General features: G+C 52.4%; 3 protein-coding genes across 3 annotated transcripts; 2 read left to right on the top strand and 1 right to left on the bottom strand.

The window, feature by feature from the left end:
- The first annotated feature begins 1,060 nt into the window (after positions 1-1,060).
- On the top strand, positions 1,061-4,432 carry NDUFA11 (NADH:ubiquinone oxidoreductase subunit A11). The gene is made up of 4 exons (XM_064734371.1): positions 1,061-1,210; positions 1,303-1,395; positions 3,257-3,379; positions 4,239-4,432. The coding sequence occupies exons 1-4, from the start codon at positions 1,129-1,131 to the stop codon at positions 4,349-4,351; spliced, it is 411 nt and encodes a 136-aa protein (XP_064590441.1). The 5' UTR covers positions 1,061-1,128; the 3' UTR covers positions 4,352-4,432.
- KLHL33 (kelch like family member 33) lies at positions 4,392-10,522 on the top strand. Its single transcript, XM_064734370.1, has 5 exons — positions 4,392-4,536; positions 6,769-7,296; positions 7,551-8,484; positions 8,912-9,082; positions 9,653-10,522. The coding sequence occupies exons 1-5, from the start codon at positions 4,392-4,394 to the stop codon at positions 10,227-10,229; spliced, it is 2,355 nt and encodes a 784-aa protein (XP_064590440.1). The 3' UTR covers positions 10,230-10,522.
- Positions 10,523-12,807: 2,285 nt separating this feature from the next.
- On the bottom strand, positions 12,808-15,530 carry LOC135458990 (platelet glycoprotein Ib alpha chain-like). Its single transcript, XM_064734531.1, has 2 exons — positions 15,508-15,530; positions 12,808-14,958 (listed from the first exon to the last, which is right to left on the bottom strand). The coding sequence occupies exon 2, from the start codon at positions 14,953-14,955 to the stop codon at positions 12,808-12,810; it is 2,148 nt and encodes a 715-aa protein (XP_064590601.1). The 5' UTR covers positions 14,956-14,958; positions 15,508-15,530.
- Positions 15,531-15,771: the final 241 nt, after the last annotated feature.

Genomic DNA, 15,771 nt, shown 5'->3' with positions numbered 1-15,771 from the left:
GAGTCGGGAAAACAACTGGAACAGCTTTGCTTGAAGGGATGTCACTGACAGGGGAGATGCATGCTAATGTCTTTACAAATCCATTCGATGGGTGAGGGTATGGGTGTTAATGTCTTTGAAATGGCTCTTAAAGTCTCTACTAACTTCAAGCAGGTTTGCTACCCAGCCCAGATAGCCCAACTTCTGAAACACACAAGTGGAGGACAAACCTGAACTTCTGAACTTTGGGGTAAAATGACAGCTTCAAGGGGGATATGTGGTAAGGCGGTTCGGGAAGGCTCTACCTTCCTCGTACCTCAGCCAATGGGAAAAGGAAGAGGGCAACATGCAACCGGGAATTTGGGATAAAAGGAAGCTGCGTCTTCTGAAACCTCGAGAGAACAAAACGCCATGGGCGTGTGTCCCAGTGGATCCTCGCCCTTTATTCAAATAAAATTGCAGGACTCCTCAGTCTCCTTTATGGGCTTTTCATTGTGTGATTTTCCATACATCACCAACAAGCACAGTAGAGTTGTCTTTTAATTGGTGTACTGTGGACAACTAGAAAAATCAATGTATACAGCATCTCTGTAACCTCGGTCAAAGCATGTTTTTTATTTCTGCAGGAAATAGGAACCATACAGCAGTATAGACACAGACAGCGAACTAAATAAAAATCTTTGAAAATTCATTAAAAATATTTCAAGCGCCAATAAGTAAGAGTTGTAGACCCTACCAAAAACAAAACCAAAAGCGAACCACAAACAAAAAACAACCCCTGCCCCACAAAAACGCAAAACACCCACAACAAAACAAAACCACACTGATCTCCCCACCCTGCAAGCAGACAGCAAAGACAAAAGGGAGGGTCACAGCCCCGGGATTAGGCAAACAGCCTGGGAGCCGCGGGTGGGGCACCTGGGAACACCAAGTAGAAATCCCTTAGGCCAGTGACGGCGCGGGTGTGCTCGGGCAGCGGCCGGCGCGGAGCGGACGGGCCCGGCCCGGCCCGGCCCTGGTTCCGGCTCCCCGCGGGGCGGGGTCGCTGCATTCGTCACGCGCGTGCCCGTGGGACGATCCCTGGCCTCGCCCCCTCGCGGGGCGGGGCCGCGCCGTCCTCTCGCGAGAGCTCGGCGTGCCCTTGCCGTCATGGCGGGCTATTGGGACGGGCCCGAGGGCGAGCAGTGCCCGCAGCGCACCTGGCTCGCCACGCGCGTGGGCGCGGCCGCGGGTGGGCACCGGGGGAAGGGAGGCACACGGGGGGGGCGGCCGAGCGGGGTCTGGGCTCGGGCCCGGCCAGTGACGCGCAGTGCTGTGTTGCAGGCCTGGTCGGGGCGGCGTATCGCATCATCCTGCTGCGGCCCGGCTCGGCTCTGGCCGCACTGCAGACTGCGGCGGCGGACAGTGTCACGATGGGTAAGGGCCGGGCCCCTCGGCAGTGTAACTCTAGGACGGAACTCCGCAGGGACGCCAGCCTCGCTTGCGCCCGGTGTGGCTGCGCCCTCACTTTTGCCTTTGCCTCTGCCTCTGCACGGTTTCGGTGGTTCTCACTTCCACCGGGCTTGGGGCGTTGTTTAGGCAAGAGGCAGAGCAGTGAAATGGAAAGACATATCCTTGATTTGCAGGTGAGGTAACATATTTTTTGCAGTCTAGAGTAAAAGGTACATTGTGTTTTTTGTATTTTTAGAATACTCAGTTTGTGGGCAGCAACATAGTATGAGCAAATTTAGATTTTTGCTTAATATATTTAGGTATTGTATTTAATAAAGTGCATTTGCTAAAGAACAATGCAGTATTTTTGGTGGCAGAAGGAAAATAAACGTGGGGTTTCCCCTGTCATGTTCTATAGACAAGGAGAAACTATGCAGTTGTCTTGAATTGTCTTTGGAAGAGGAAGTGGATGCTGAAGAGAGGAGCACGAAGCTGAAGGGGCTGCATGGTTGAAGCTCCCTCTGTCCCTTGTCAAGTGCAGTTTTCCTCTTAGCATACTTTTGCTTTTCAGTCTAATTGAATGGTTTGTGCCACCTCTGCCTCTCCCTAAGTGCTGGTGCTCTGAGATGGGGCACAGTCAGTCCAGGTTTGCATTTTTGAGTAGTTTGACTCTAAACCAGGATCTGGCATATCCTCTAATGAGCTGAGGTCGTTATGAAGGCACTGGATCATGTAATCAACTGTGATTTCAATAAATCCCTTAATTCTAAACAAGCATATTGGGTCCTCAGTTTCATACCTGAGGAAGGGTTTGTCCTGCCTGCTGTTCAGGAGCCACACCTCATGGCCTCAGGCTGTGCATTTTGCCTACAGATGCCTTGGTTCAAAGCAGGGAGAGCAGGAAAGTTGAAATGCAGTCCTAGGTCTGGGGGTTTTGTTTCTGCAGTGCTCTTTTCAGTTGATTTTGGCATCAGCATAATTCATTTTCTACATAGGTTTGTAACAGGAGCTGCTAGTTTTATACAGGGATTGAAAATTTTTAACCTGGATACTTTTGTTGTTCCCATGAAAGGCGAATTGAAATCTGCAGATGCTGCCTCGTAGACAGATTCATGTTTCACGATCAAGAGTTTATACTAGATACAAACCCAGCTTTTCTTGACACAGCTCTTTGCCAAAGTTTGCAGTTATATCAGTGTAGGGTCTGATGGGACGAAGTGTGTAATTCAATGGACAGGGTGCTTCTACTTTGCAGTTTCTTAGTTCAATTCAAAATTTTTCATTTCAAAGTCAGTTTACAAGCAAGAATAATTTACAAACTCAATTCATTTTCCTGCTATCCAGTAATCATTGTGAGCCCCAGGCGGGCAGAGGAGGAAAGTGCCAGGACTAGCAGTGTACAGAGCCCTTGGGGTTGCTCTGCCTGGTGCTGTGAGGTGGCTTCACAGGGACTTGAGGGCTGAGTTACAGTGCAGAGTCCAGGCAAAGCTGGGGAAGTGGCTGCACAGACACCACTGCTCCCCTCCATTACCCCCAGCTGTCAGGGCTGCCCCATGCCTTGTTGGGAAGGGCTGTTAGGTGATATCCTGTCAGCATGTGGTGCTCTTTGGGGGCAGTGGGTGTGGGGTGCTCTGAGGCTCCAGCTCAGAGCAGCGCAGGGAGAGAAACCCAGGGAAGCTGAGTGGGACTGAGTGAATGCTGAGTCTCACTGTAGCATCTGGGCTAGGATGTCCCTGGGAAATGGATCTTCATTTGCCATTGTAGTCACTGTGAATATTGAAGTCGTGCTCAGTGTGAATTCTCTGGTCCTTGAGGATTTTTATTTTGTTTTTTTACTTCTTTACAGCTACACTGGGAGCTGTGTTTGGCTTAAGTACCTGTCTCAGTGCCCAAGTCCGGGAAGAGCCAGAGGATCCTTTGAACTATTTCATAGGCGGCTGTGCATCAGGAGCTGTCTTGGGAGCAAGAGGTAACTCTGGACAATGCCTGCATTGAAATGTGCCCTTTGCTGGCTTTAGAAACTTTTCAATTGGGGAAAAATGTTAAAGAATGTTGATGTCAGGCTTCTTTGGTAATGATTCATCTCAGCCTCTGTTCATGCCAGTTTCATTGGTATTGTGTGGGCCTGCTAAAATAAATATGGCTGCGGGAGGAGAGGATACCAAACGGGACATGAACTAATATACAGAATGAAAGGAGAGCTCACTCAGTACTGGCAGTTACAGCTACTGCTTGTACCTTAAAATTGCAGGATAGGAAAAACATGGTTGTTGAAATCCACGTTTTCTTGGCAACAAGCGTGACTTATTTTAGACAGCAAGTAGAATTAGTATTTGCCTTGTGAATTCGTCGCATAGTCTGAGGGACAAACTGTGTCCTGCTGCTGTTGCTCCTGTAGCCCTTTGTAAGGCTTAAACAGCTCCTGCAGATACTGACACAATTCTGTTTTCTTTAGACATTCATCCTCCAACCCAAAGAAGTGAGGGATTTTTTTAAAGTTGTAACTGTGGTGAAATATAATTAATTTTTACTTGTCCTGGTTGTGAGCTGATGAGATTTCAAAGCAGTGATTGCTATTTTTGTCACTCAAATGAGCCATTTAAGATTGCCTCTTAAGGGGATGGGGCAGTGGATTACTGAAATTGGTATTTCAAATTGCAAGCCATAAGCATGAGAACTCAATTTTATAAAAAGGTCACTTTTCCAATTCCTCTGGCGAAACAATGTTGCTGATGGTCAAAGGTTATGAAAAATGGCAGTCTATCAAGACGTATTGCAAAGGACTTGTGCCTTAATGGATCTTTTCTGGTTTGATGTGTTTTCTTCAGCTCACAGTTACCTCACTGGCACCACAGCATGCCTGGGGTTTGGAATCACTGCAGCTCTCATGAAGATCGGTAACAAGGAGGGCTGGAGACTGACAGGACCTCCCAAGCTGTGAATGTCACCTTTCCCTCTGTGAGCTGGCTTCCAAATGCTGTATGTACTTAGGACGTCATGTAATAAAGATTTGGTCCAATCAGCAGTTGTCACAACGTGGTGGTGTCATGCGGCTTTTTCCTGGCATCTGGACTGAGGTGCAGAAAGCTGGAGCTGCTGAAGAGGAAGCAGCATGTTCTGGTCTAGGTGCGATTTCTGTGCACAAGTTACTTTGCCTCCATGTCTCAGTATTGTGTGCTCAAGTGTGAGCACTATGCTGTAGCTTCGGTGAGCTCCTGTAGCTTTAGGTTCTTGTAGTTAAGTGGGGCTTCTTGACAAGGTGTGGAATTACATGCACTGAGCCCATCAGTAAGGGTCTGGAGCGAAAGCTTCTGAAGAAGTGCTTGGCTCTGAGCTGAAGATAGGGAAGGTGGGGTAAGGAAGAAGTCTTGGGTTGCTCACAATGTGAGAGCCTGGAGTCTTTCTCCAAAAAGCATTTCAGGAGGTCTAGAGCTAAGTGCTTCAGGGTTGAAAGTGAGGAATATCTGAGGCTGGAAGGGACCCCTGAATGCCAGCTGAGAACTGGAGCAGGTACCTTATAGGTATATCTGGTTGACTTTTCTATGAACAAACAAGTGTGTCCTGCAAACACACTACAGAGATGGAGAGCATGGAGGCACAGGATGTGCAAAGAGAGGTGAGAACTGGATCATTTTTCCTGGAGAAAAGGTCAAGATTTGATGTGATAGGACTTTTTCACTACTTAGTGGCTACAAAAAGTGGAGGCTCAGGTGTGCAGTGAAGGATGGGAAATAACAAGATAGGGAAATTCTAACTAGATAGAAAAAAAATCACAAGCAGGATAGGTAACTGCTGAAAAATGGACTTGTAGAGGATGAGAACATTTTTGGGGACACAGAATTCAACTGGACATGTGGGAACAGTGTGGTACAGAGATGGGTGCATGAGTTACAGAGACAGGGAATGTGGACATGGGAGACGCAGGTGCATGGGGGAGGGGACAAGATGAGATTGGGGCACCAGAGGACATCAGAGGGAGGGATGGTGATACTGAGACACAGTCGCAGCCATGGCAGGCTGTGTTCCTCTGGTATGTGCTCTGTGTGGGGGCTGCTGGGGTCCTGGGTGTTTGCGGGGTGCTCCTGGGGGCACTTGAGGCTGAGCCAAGGGGCTGGTATCCTCCTGGAGCTGAGACACCCAGCTGTTTGGGAGTCAGTAGCCCAGCACAGCTCTCAGGAGCACAGCAGGTGGTGGTGGACCTCTCTACCCTGTAATGGGGGTGAGGGAGTAGGCAATTGTCTGTTTCCTACCCGAAGGCTTGGGAGGGGGCTCTACTTCACCCTGTGCTCTGGAGAAGATCAAGGTTTATAGAGGGGCCTGAGGGGCCAGGGATCCCCAGCAGTACCTGCCCAGGGTAGCACAGGGTTTACAGAGCTCCTGTCAGCTTCAGCTGGCCCTGCTGCCTGTCCTCAGAGAATTCAGTGACCACTGTCCCCGCCTGGGGACTCTGGGGCCTTGGACCTCCCTCTGCCTGAGCCTCTCCCGGCTCCTGGCTGGGGCCACGTGTTCTGTCCAGTCTATAATTACCCGGGCACATTCCTAGGGGGTCACAGAAGTTCTGCAGAGCAGCAGCAGGCGGTAAGGGGGACAAGTGCATGGCACAGCCTAACAGGCCACACAGTAATGCAGGAGCACGGAATACAGCAAGTGCTTCATGGGGCTGCAGTGCATGGCCTGAGCAAGGACAAGCAACAGGGTGGGGGCAAGGGGTGGCAGTAATATGATAGTCAGCACACCTCAACAGTATGCAGTGCAGGGGAGCATGACATGTGACATTGCAGACAGCATTGCAGGATAACACATCACAATGTGTGACAGACAGTGTGAGACACGACAGGCAGTGCACAGCAGGCACTGTCATGCACCGAGCAGGAGTGGCAGACACTTTAGTGGGGGCCAGCAGCTTGGTTACTTGTTGGACCATCAGTAGTTTCAGCTATGGGGCAATGGCTGAGGAAGGGTCTGGTTGTGTGTGCTATAGGACTGAAGCTCTGAGTGATGGCAGTGGCCTGAGCTATGTGGGGCAGCAGCATTGGCTGTGGGGCAGTAGCTTCATGCTAAGGGTTCGGAGATAAAGCAGGTGAGATCAAGCTCAGCTATGGGGCAGTGAAATGGGATGTTGTTCTCACCTGTGGAGCTGCAGTTTTGCCAAGAAGCATCAAATATAGCAATGGAGCAGTAGCAGAGCATGGTGGCCCTGGCTGTGGGGTAGAGAGGCTTTGGTGGTGGATCCGGTGACTTTGCTATGTGGCAGTGCCAGTAGCAAGACCCCATGTCCCCAACCAGTACTCCTGCCATGGGCCAGAGGCTCCAGCTGTAAGACAGCTCCTTGACACCCTGTTCCATGTGTTTCCACAGGCGAGATGTGGGTTGCAGAGGGGCCGGCCCCAGACCAGTGGAACCTGCGGGATGGGGCTCATGCTGGACACTTCCTGTCTGTGGCTGACCATCTCCGCACCGCAGGACAGCTGGTGGATGTGACTGTAGGCCCAGAGGGTGACATGGCCCATGCTGTGGTCCTGGCCTCCATCAGCTCCTTCTTCCACCGCTTCCTGGAGGGCAGGACCAGACAACTCTGCCAAGATCCTCTCCCCCATGTCCCCCTGCCGCCTGGGGCCACACTGTGGGGCTGGCGGGCTGTGCTCACCTTTGCCTATGGGGGAATTGTGCCCCATGGCCAGGTGAAGGAGGTGGAAGAGGCTGCTCGGGCCCTGGGTGCCCCCCGGCTGGTGGCTGCCTGTGCCCTGCGTCTGGAGATTGACCACCAGGAAGAAGGTCCTAAGCCCCTGGAGGAACAGTGGGAAACACTAAGAGCCATGGAGCAGCTCCATACCAATGGTGTGGGCTGTGACCTCCAGCTCCAGGCAGGGAATGAGGTCATCTCAGGTGGGCAGGAGGTGGGGGTCCCTATGAAGGGTTGAGGAGTGGGACAGGGTGCTCTGGGACAGCCAAGTCCTCTGGTGGGGGTGATAAGACTGCAGCTCCAGGTGGGGATCAGGCTCTATAGGTGCCAGCAGGGCTGCTCCCTTTGGCAGAGCTGGGACTTTAATGGGCATGGGACCAGGACACCTGAGTTCCAGGGGCTGCACACTGCAGAGGGTTCCCTGCTGCTTCACATCATTATTCCTCCTTCCTCCTAGTTCAGCGACTGGCCCTGAGCTGCTCCTGTGACTTCTTCCGGGCCCTTTTCACCTGCCCCATGCGAGAAGCCACCCATGACCCTGCTGACCCTCTGGTCACGGGGCTGTCGCCAGCCGAGCTGCGTCTCCTCCTCTCCTTTGCCTACACAGGAGCTGTAGCAGGGCCATGGCCCATGGTCTTGGAGGCAGCTGAGACCTCCCTGCGCTACCAGGCCTGGGGGCTCCTCACTCTCTGCCTGGATGTTTTCACCCATGGCCTGACCCCAGAAACTGTCCCTGACGTGCTGGCCTTTGCTGTGGCCTATGGGCTGGATGAGGTGGTCCATGTAGCAGAGAACTACATCTTGGCCACCTTTCCCTGTGTGGTGGTTACACCAGCCTTCCTGGATCTTCCTGCACATCTTCTCATCCGCCTCCTCCGCTCCGATGGTCTCAATGTCCTCCATGAACTGGAAGCCTTGGAGGCAGCATCTCGGTGGCTTATGGCCAATGGAGATGGCCAGGAGGATATAGCCAAAGAGATCCTGTCATCTGTTCGCTTTGCCCTCATGTCCAGCCTGGAGCTGAAGAAGGTCCCATCTGTGACTGCAGGGGTAGCTGACCCAAAGGTCCTTCGCGAGCTCATGGTAGCAAGTTTCACCCCCACGGCCCAGCTGCCATGCCGGGTACGTTCCTTGCAAGAGGTGTTGGTGGTTTGTGGTGGAGACAAAGTAAAGGGTAACCTGACTGCCCGGAAGCCCAGCAGACACCTCTGGTTTGCAGACCGCTACCTCAGTGCTGTGGGGCTGGTGAAGCAGGTTGAGTGGAGGGCACTGGGACACTTTCCTGATGGCCCACGCTTCCGTCATGCTGTAACTGTGGTGGGCAACAACCTCTACATCCTGGGTGGAAAGCACTACTACGGGGTCCATGACACCTTAGCCAGTGTCTACAGGTGAGAGCTACAGAGGACTTGGACTTGGCATGTGGCACCCGGACATTGTGGGATGTATTGCTAGAGCTAGAGTTACAGCTGCCCTGTGGATCCAAGACATTGTGGCATTGCAGCTGGTCAAGTGGCCCCAAGACATTCTGGGAAGGGTTGGGTGTAGGACTCAGAGGTGCCCTCCTAGTCTGGGGTATTACAGGCTTTTTGGGAGTAGGAGTGGGAGGCATCTATCTGGAGATGCCCCAGGACATTATGAGTTTGATATTGTCCAGAAGGAGGGGATATTCCCATGCAAGGTGACCATGTGACCAAGTCCCAAGGCATTATGGGACTAGCAAGTTGTAGGTGGGTTGTTGCCCTCAGCAGTGCCAACATCAGCTCATGGTTTTGTAGGTAACAGGTTGTCTCTTGCCCCTTTGCCTTTCAAATCCAGGTACCAGCCTATGGATGGTTCCTGGGAGCGTCTGGCCAGTATGACATGTGGACGGAGCTACTTTGCTGCTGTGGCACTTGGTAATTTCATCTATGCCCTGGGGGGCAGCTCAGGGGAGCTCTACTGCACAGATACTGTGGAGTGCTACGACCTGGCCAATGACACCTGGAGGTGAGGCTGCTCCAGCCGATGCCTAGTTTTCCTTTTTCCTCAGAGCCCCTTGTCTTGGCCATGGTGCCCACTGGGTGCTTTGTGTCACTAAGCCTCTGGTGGAGAATGGACCTGCAGTGGTATTTGAGAGAGGTCTACTGGGTGCTGAACAATCATGTCCCTTGGGGACTGGGTGTTGGCCAGTGTTGCCTAGTGGGTGGCAAATGAGTTTTTGGCCAGCAGTGTGTTCATTGCCGGTCTTGTTGGCCATCTGCCAATGAGAAAAGTAGTTTGATTCCTCTAGTAGGCATAATGTTCATGGGGTGATGGCCATTGTTGCCCATTAATGGAGCCCACTGTGGTTGACCAACGGTGTGGTGACTACAAAGTGTTGAACAGTGATTGCCCCATCTGTGGGGCATCCATTCTGTGTCAGCTGATGTTGTCCACTGGGGCTCATTCGGTGTTGGCAAGTGTTGCCTGCTGAGTGGTCAATGAAGCTATGGCTCACCAGGGAACCCCTAAGTAATCAGTCATTGCAGGATAGCCCTGCTTAACCTGTCCTTCACCTTTCCTTCTCTCCCTGCCCAGGAGGTGCCAGCCCCTGCCAATGGCTCTGTGCGGGCATGCAGCGTGTGCCCTGGATGGTGAACTCTACGTGTCGGGTGGGTGTGATGAAGCATACCAGTGTCAGGCATCCTTGCTCCGCTATGTCCCAGGTGCACCTGTCACACTCCTGGCCCCCATGAATGGCCACCGAGCTGGCCATGTCATGGAGGAGGCAGGTGGGCAGCTCTATGTGGCTGGGGGCCTGTGTCAGCGGGCTGGGCAGACTGGCTACAAGGACCAGCTGACCTTTGAGGTCTACAGCCCCAAGCAGAACATCTGGGTCCTCCTTAGCCCTCTCCCCCGTGCACACGTAGTTGGGGGTGCAGCTGTGGTGGGAGGGGAGCTGCTTGTACTGGGAGGGTACAGTCATGAGACCTACCAGGACACACACTTGATCCACGCCTACCAGCCGGGTACCCGGCGCTGGATCACACGAGGCACATTGCCCCATGCCTATACTGACCTACAAGCCTGTGTTCTCACTGTACCCTCTGCCTTGCGTGCCCCCAGCTGCCTTAAGGACCCCTTGAGATCAACTGAAACTCCCAATAATGCTTAGGATATACTCTGCACCCCATGGGATATGCAGGTAGCATCCATGGGTACCTCTAAGGGACAAAACTGTCCAGATCCCTCTTCCAGAGTGGGTATCTTCTGTGGCTTCCAGCAACCCTTCACGCTCAGGGTACATGACCTAGACGGTTGTGAACCTGTGGAACATAAAGCTTCCCCACATGAAGCCCTCTGCCTCCAGGAATATTCAATCCCCTTGTCTGAGCCCTTCACTGGGAGCTAGGAATCCCTCAATTTCCCCCCACCCTTGAGCTGAATAAAAGTGCTTCCTGAACTGTCTATCTGGGTCTTGTTGTTTCTGGTGGAGAACCCAGACATCCAGGTGCTTCTCACAAGGAACAGGAGAGCAGGAGACCAGTGACCTGAGTGTGCTGGGTGGGTGATGCTGGGCACCGGGACTCTGCGTGCCTGCGTTCACTGGGCATGAGTGTGTCTCAGGACTGAGAGGGGTCTTGGGGTGTTTAGAGGATCCTAAGGGAATAAAATCCTGGGGGTGCCAGGATTTGTGGGGGTTGATGGTGGGGTAGAATAGGGGGTTCTGGGGGCGTTGGAGTTCCTAGGTGATTTTGAGAGGTCTTGGATTCCTGGAGTGACCTGGAGTGCTTGTTGTGTGAAGAGGTGGGAGAATTCCAGGGAGGAGTTGCAAGGAGAGGCAAAGGTAATGGGATTCTGAGAAATACTGGGATACCAGTAATGCCGGTGGGGAGAAAACTGGATGGCTTCAGATGTGTAGAAGACAAAAAATTGTAGTCTAAAAAGTTCTGAGGAGAAGGGGATAATCACTTCTGTTGGCCTGCTGGCCCTGTCTCTGTTAACCCAGTACAAGTTTTGTTGCCCTCCCTTTGCTGCCAGGTGCACTGCTGGACCTTGTTCACCTTTCTGTCCACCAAGATATACAGATTTTTTTCCACATCTCTGCTCCCCAGATGTCTGTGCCCCGCTTTTGGGGCCTTTAGACTGTGCCAGCACTGGAGCTGCTTGCCTCATTCTTTTCTCAGGAAACAGGGATAGAGAGGATGTGGTTAGAGGACAGGATCAACAGGCAGACAAGTTCCCCCTTACAAACGTAGTATGTATATGTCCACGGACACACTTGCACACCAGACCTTCACCAGCATACATACTCATGCTGGCCAAGCACAGGCACATGTTCCCACCTGTGGACAGTCCAGGAGTTAATCTAGCAGAAGGCCTCGCTGACTCACAGCAGTTTGACAATATATTTCAGGCAGTTAGAACTGGAACTGCATTTCAGGCTGGAAAAACAACTCATAGGATCCAGTTGCTGCATTTATGCATGAGTTCTGGAGTGAGCCCTTCGACCCTTACCAATGGTGAATGTAGCCTTGTTCTCACACCTCCCAAAATGTTAGAATGACATCTAGACAGGTGGTCACAAAGTTTGGCCAGCTCTGGAGTGCTTTGTCCAAGTATAATCCCTTGCAAGTCATATCTGTTGCACTTCAAAGCCTCCCACCCTACTCCTCCATATCTGGCCATCGCATAAGGGGTCATGCAGAAGCATCAACATCAACACTTGCACTTTCCTTATTACCTGCCAGCGCAATGCTTTTTCCCGTGAGATTCAGTACCACAGGGTTTGGGGCCAAAGTCAGGAATAGGAGTGTAAGTGTGCAGTTTTGAATGCGAGAATACACAAATCATCTAAAGCTGTTAAAGAGTATCCAAAGGAGGCCACAGAAATGGGGAAGGGTCTAGAGGGGAAGGGTATGAGTAGCAGTTGAGGCCACTTGACATATTCAGTCTGGAGGACATCAAGGGGAGACCTCATCATGGAGACCTCCCCTGAGGGAAGGCGGAGGCCAGCTTTAATCTCTGCTCTCTGGGACCTGGGACAGGGCCCTCATGTGCCCCCCTCATGGAGGCATCCCAGTGAAACAATATTAGGAAAAATTCTTCCCCCAGAGGGTGGTCACGCACTGAACAGGCTCCCCAGGGAACGGTCACAGCTCCAAGGCTGCCAGAGCTCCAGGAGTATTTAGACAATGCTCTCAGGCACAGAGTGGGATTCTTGTGGTGTCTGTGCAGAGTCAGGAATTGGACTTGATCCTCAGGGGACCCTGCTATTCAGGATATTCTAGGATTCTGACATTCCATGGACTTTTCTTCCCTGTCTTCACTATTCCAAATACCAGGACTTGTGGCAGGTCCAGTGAAATCAAACCAGCACCTCTTTTAAATTCAGGCACAGAATATTTATTATGTGATTAAGAACCTGGCACTGAGTGGAAAGTGTATTGCATCTTTGTGTACATAATTTGAGCAGAAGCAGTTGCGACAGAGCACAACATAAGTTCTGCTTGCCCTCCATCACCCCTAAATCAGGCAGTGGCAGCCCCAGACTATCAATGACCAGTTTAGGACATTATCTTCCTCTGCCAAATACCCAAGCTCTGGAAACTTCAGGCTGTTTGAGAATACTAGAGGAAAGAGCTAGATGGCTTCCTCCTAGGCAAGTAGATCTTTCCCTTGTAAAACAAAGCATATAGAACAGAGCCATGACTCTCAATCTCTTTCTCTGAGTGTACACGTGTGTAACACATTTACATGGTGTTACCTGCATATTTCACTCTGACATCACCAATGGTCTCAACACCCCTGTCTAGGCTGTAGGCAGATGGGGTCCTCAGGAAGCTAAGGTCTGTGACCATCGGCTTCCTGGAGAAAGGCTTGACTGATGCATGCAGAGGACTGTGGTGAACCCACAACTCCTTTGTGGTGCAGAAGGAGTAACTTGCAGGAGGACTGCACTGTACCCCCAGATCTTTAATTGTGCAGTATGTAACCTCAGGGCACAACTCCACTTCCTTGATTGTACAGAATTTAGGTTGCTGGAGGGGGATTTTGAAGCTGCTGAGATGCATCATAGGGTTTCCTGTTGACTCCTTCCATTCCAGCAGTGGATACTGCACCTCTTGGGTCTGCAAGGACTGGTACCAGGAGGGTTGTCCCACCAGACACATCCATGTCAGCCAACCTGCTAGAGCCAGCATGGTCAGGACCAGCAGAGCCAAGGAAGCCAGGTAGAGCACCCAGTGCAACAGACAGCAGTGCCTCAGCACCCACTGCCCCCACTGCAGAGCCTCCCCACCTGCCTGCAAACGCAGCACAGGTACAGCCTGTCCTGGGATGGAGCATGGGCAGAGGGGAGGAGGAGCAGGTACAGGGGAACATGCAGGTTGGGTGAAGTGTGTGGTGTCCAAGGGAGGTGGTAGTGTTGGGGCATGAGTGGAAAGCATGGTGTTGGCTGACATCAGAGTTGGACATGGAGATCTGACAATGGAAGAGGCCTCTAGCATGGCAGTGGAAGGCACTGCTGTGGAAGTGGTCGGAAATGTGCCAGTGGACCCCATAAGACTGCCATAGATACTGTTGGCAGCAAGGGTGGTTTGGGGATGGCCACTGGTGCTAGAAGGGTTGCTGCTCATAGCTGTTGGCAGTGAAGTAGCATTGTCAAAGGTGGCAGGTCTGTGCAGGGTGATGGTGGTAGCAGCCGTGAGAATGGTGGCAGTACTGGGGGTCTCTGTGGATGTCATGGTGAGACTGGCTGGTACAGGAATGGTGGTGCTGGGAGCTCTGATGCTTGTCAGCACCCCAAGCAAAGGGTTTGGGGAAAGGGTGGAGGTACAAGGGGTGCTGAGGGAACGTCTGGCGGGGGCAGACCTTGTGGTAGTAAGGGTAGGAAGGCAAGATGAGGTAATAGCACAGGACATGGTAGTGTGCTCTTTGGAGATGAATGGATGTGGGGGGAAGGTGGTCATGGTAGCTTTCTCTGTTGTTTCTTCTTCATAATTATATTCATCCCCTCCTTCCTCATCCGCATCCTCCACAATGCTGCAGTTAAGCTTGAAGTGAATGATGGGCTTTTGCCTATGCTCAGCAGGGCTGTGGCACAGTACCTTCTCAGGTGCGACCTCCACCTTTGTTTCCTCCAGACCCCGCTCTGGCTGATAAACAATGTCAGCATTCTTCTGGATCCAGGTCTGGAGGTAGTGCAGGTCACAGTTGCAATGCCAGGGATTCTCAGTGAGGAAAACATACATGAAGAAGTGCCCCTTTGGGAAAAAGTCTGTTGGCAGGGTCTGCAGCTGGTTCCCTGAGAGCCAGAGGGTCTCCAGCTTCTTCAGGTCCTGCAGCAACTCCTTGGGTAGCTCCTTCAGGAGGTTGTCTGAGAGGTCTAACTCCTTGAGTGCATTCAGCCCTGCAAAGGCCTCCTGGGGCAGCTGCTGCATCTTGTTCCCTCGCAAGTCCAGGTTCTGCAGCTCTGGCACTGTGCGGAAAGCCCCCGGAGCCAATGTCTCCAGGCTGTTGTGAGCCACAGCCAGGTGGGTGAGTGCAGGCAGGCCCTCCAGAACAGGTAGGGCTGCCAGTGCATTGTGGGAGAGGGTCAGCTCCTTCAGGGACAGCAGCAGGGCCCCCGTGTGCAGAGCCACCAGTCCATTGTTGGCCAGGTCAATGTCCTGAAGCTGGGTGAGGGACAGAAAGGCAGTGGTGGAGAGGGACTCCAGGCGATTGTCACTGAGCAGCAGGATGCCTGTGTCTGCTGGCAGGTCTGGGGGCACTGCGCTGAGAGCCTGCCCTGTGCAATTCACCTCCAGGAGGTCCTTGACCTTGTTCATCTCTGAGGAGCAGGGCTGGGCTGGGGGCAGCAGAGCCAGAAGAGTAACCAGGGTCAGGGCAAGGACCTCCATGACCTGGAGGGGGAGAACCGAGGGGTGTGGGTGCAAGCAGGCATGCATCTACACATTGCTTTTCTTCCCACACAAGCAGCATTTGCAGCAAAACTGGTATCCCCTGCCAGACCCTCCAGCACCCTCTGAGCTCTGCAGCTCCTCCCTGGGATGGTAGAAGGGAGAAATGAATCCCATGCCTACTGCCATCTTGTCCTTGGAGGTCAGCAGATGATATTTTGGCCCTTTTGCTCTCCTCATTCTCTTCCATAGTGGGGAGAATCTGACTGATGGGACTCTTCACAGCAATGCCTTCTCCACTGGGGCAGCATTGCTGCTCTCACCACTGTAAAAGCCATGCCTCTGCAGTGTTTGTGTCCCAGTATACCCACACCCAGCTCAACCCAGACAAATCATGTGCTGGAAGAATCTCCCTGAATATGCTCTTACCCAACACCAGCTAAGCCCTCTGTTAGATTTGGAGGGTAGGAGCATGAAACATGAGAAAGGAGCTTCCTGTGCACAGATGTGTCTTCCATGAGCAACCAGGCCCCTGTGAACACTCTGACTCACCTGCAGATCTTCCAGTGTTTGCTCTCCTGCTGCTCTGCCTCCTCCTGCCCACAGACCAGGCAGCGCTCTGGGACAGTGCTAGTGGGGAGCTGCCCAGCCCTCTATCAGCACCCGCAGTTGTGGGAAGGGAGCTGTGGTTTCCTGAGCAGCCAAACCCATCTCCTGTCCTTTCACAAAGCCCTTGCTTTGGCTGCACTGCCACATCACCATCTCTCTTTGCAAAATGTCGAGGATCAGCAGGCATTCCCCTAGCAGCAAAAGATC

The sequence above is a fragment of the Zonotrichia leucophrys genome, chromosome 28 (genome assembly GCF_028769735.1).
Source record: "Zonotrichia leucophrys gambelii isolate GWCS_2022_RI chromosome 28, RI_Zleu_2.0, whole genome shotgun sequence".
NCBI lineage: Eukaryota > Metazoa > Chordata > Aves > Passeriformes > Passerellidae > Zonotrichia > Zonotrichia leucophrys.
Note: the sequence above shows the minus strand (reverse complement) of the source record. Positions and strands in the feature narration are given on the sequence as shown.

Excerpts from the sequence above, each read along its gene's own strand:
- NDUFA11 (XM_064734371.1), top strand. The coding sequence starts at position 1,129 with ATGGCGGGCTATTGGGACGGGCCCGAGGGCGAGCAGTGCCCGCAGCGC. Across the intron at positions 1,396-3,256 it reads GGCGGACAGTGTCACGATGG|CTACACTGGGAGCTGTGTTT; the intron begins GTAAGGGCCGGG and ends ACTTCTTTACAG. Across the intron at positions 3,380-4,238 it reads AGCTGTCTTGGGAGCAAGAG|CTCACAGTTACCTCACTGGC; the intron begins GTAACTCTGGAC and ends TGTTTTCTTCAG.
- KLHL33 (XM_064734370.1), top strand. The coding sequence starts at position 4,392 with ATGTACTTAGGACGTCATGTAATAAAGATTTGGTCCAATCAGCAGTTG. Across the intron at positions 8,485-8,911 it reads ACCTTAGCCAGTGTCTACAG|GTACCAGCCTATGGATGGTT; the intron begins GTGAGAGCTACA and ends TTTCAAATCCAG. Across the intron at positions 9,083-9,652 it reads CTGGCCAATGACACCTGGAG|GAGGTGCCAGCCCCTGCCAA; the intron begins GTGAGGCTGCTC and ends CTCCCTGCCCAG.
- LOC135458990 (XM_064734531.1), bottom strand. The coding sequence starts at position 14,955 with ATGGAGGTCCTTGCCCTGACCCTGGTTACTCTTCTGGCTCTGCTGCCC.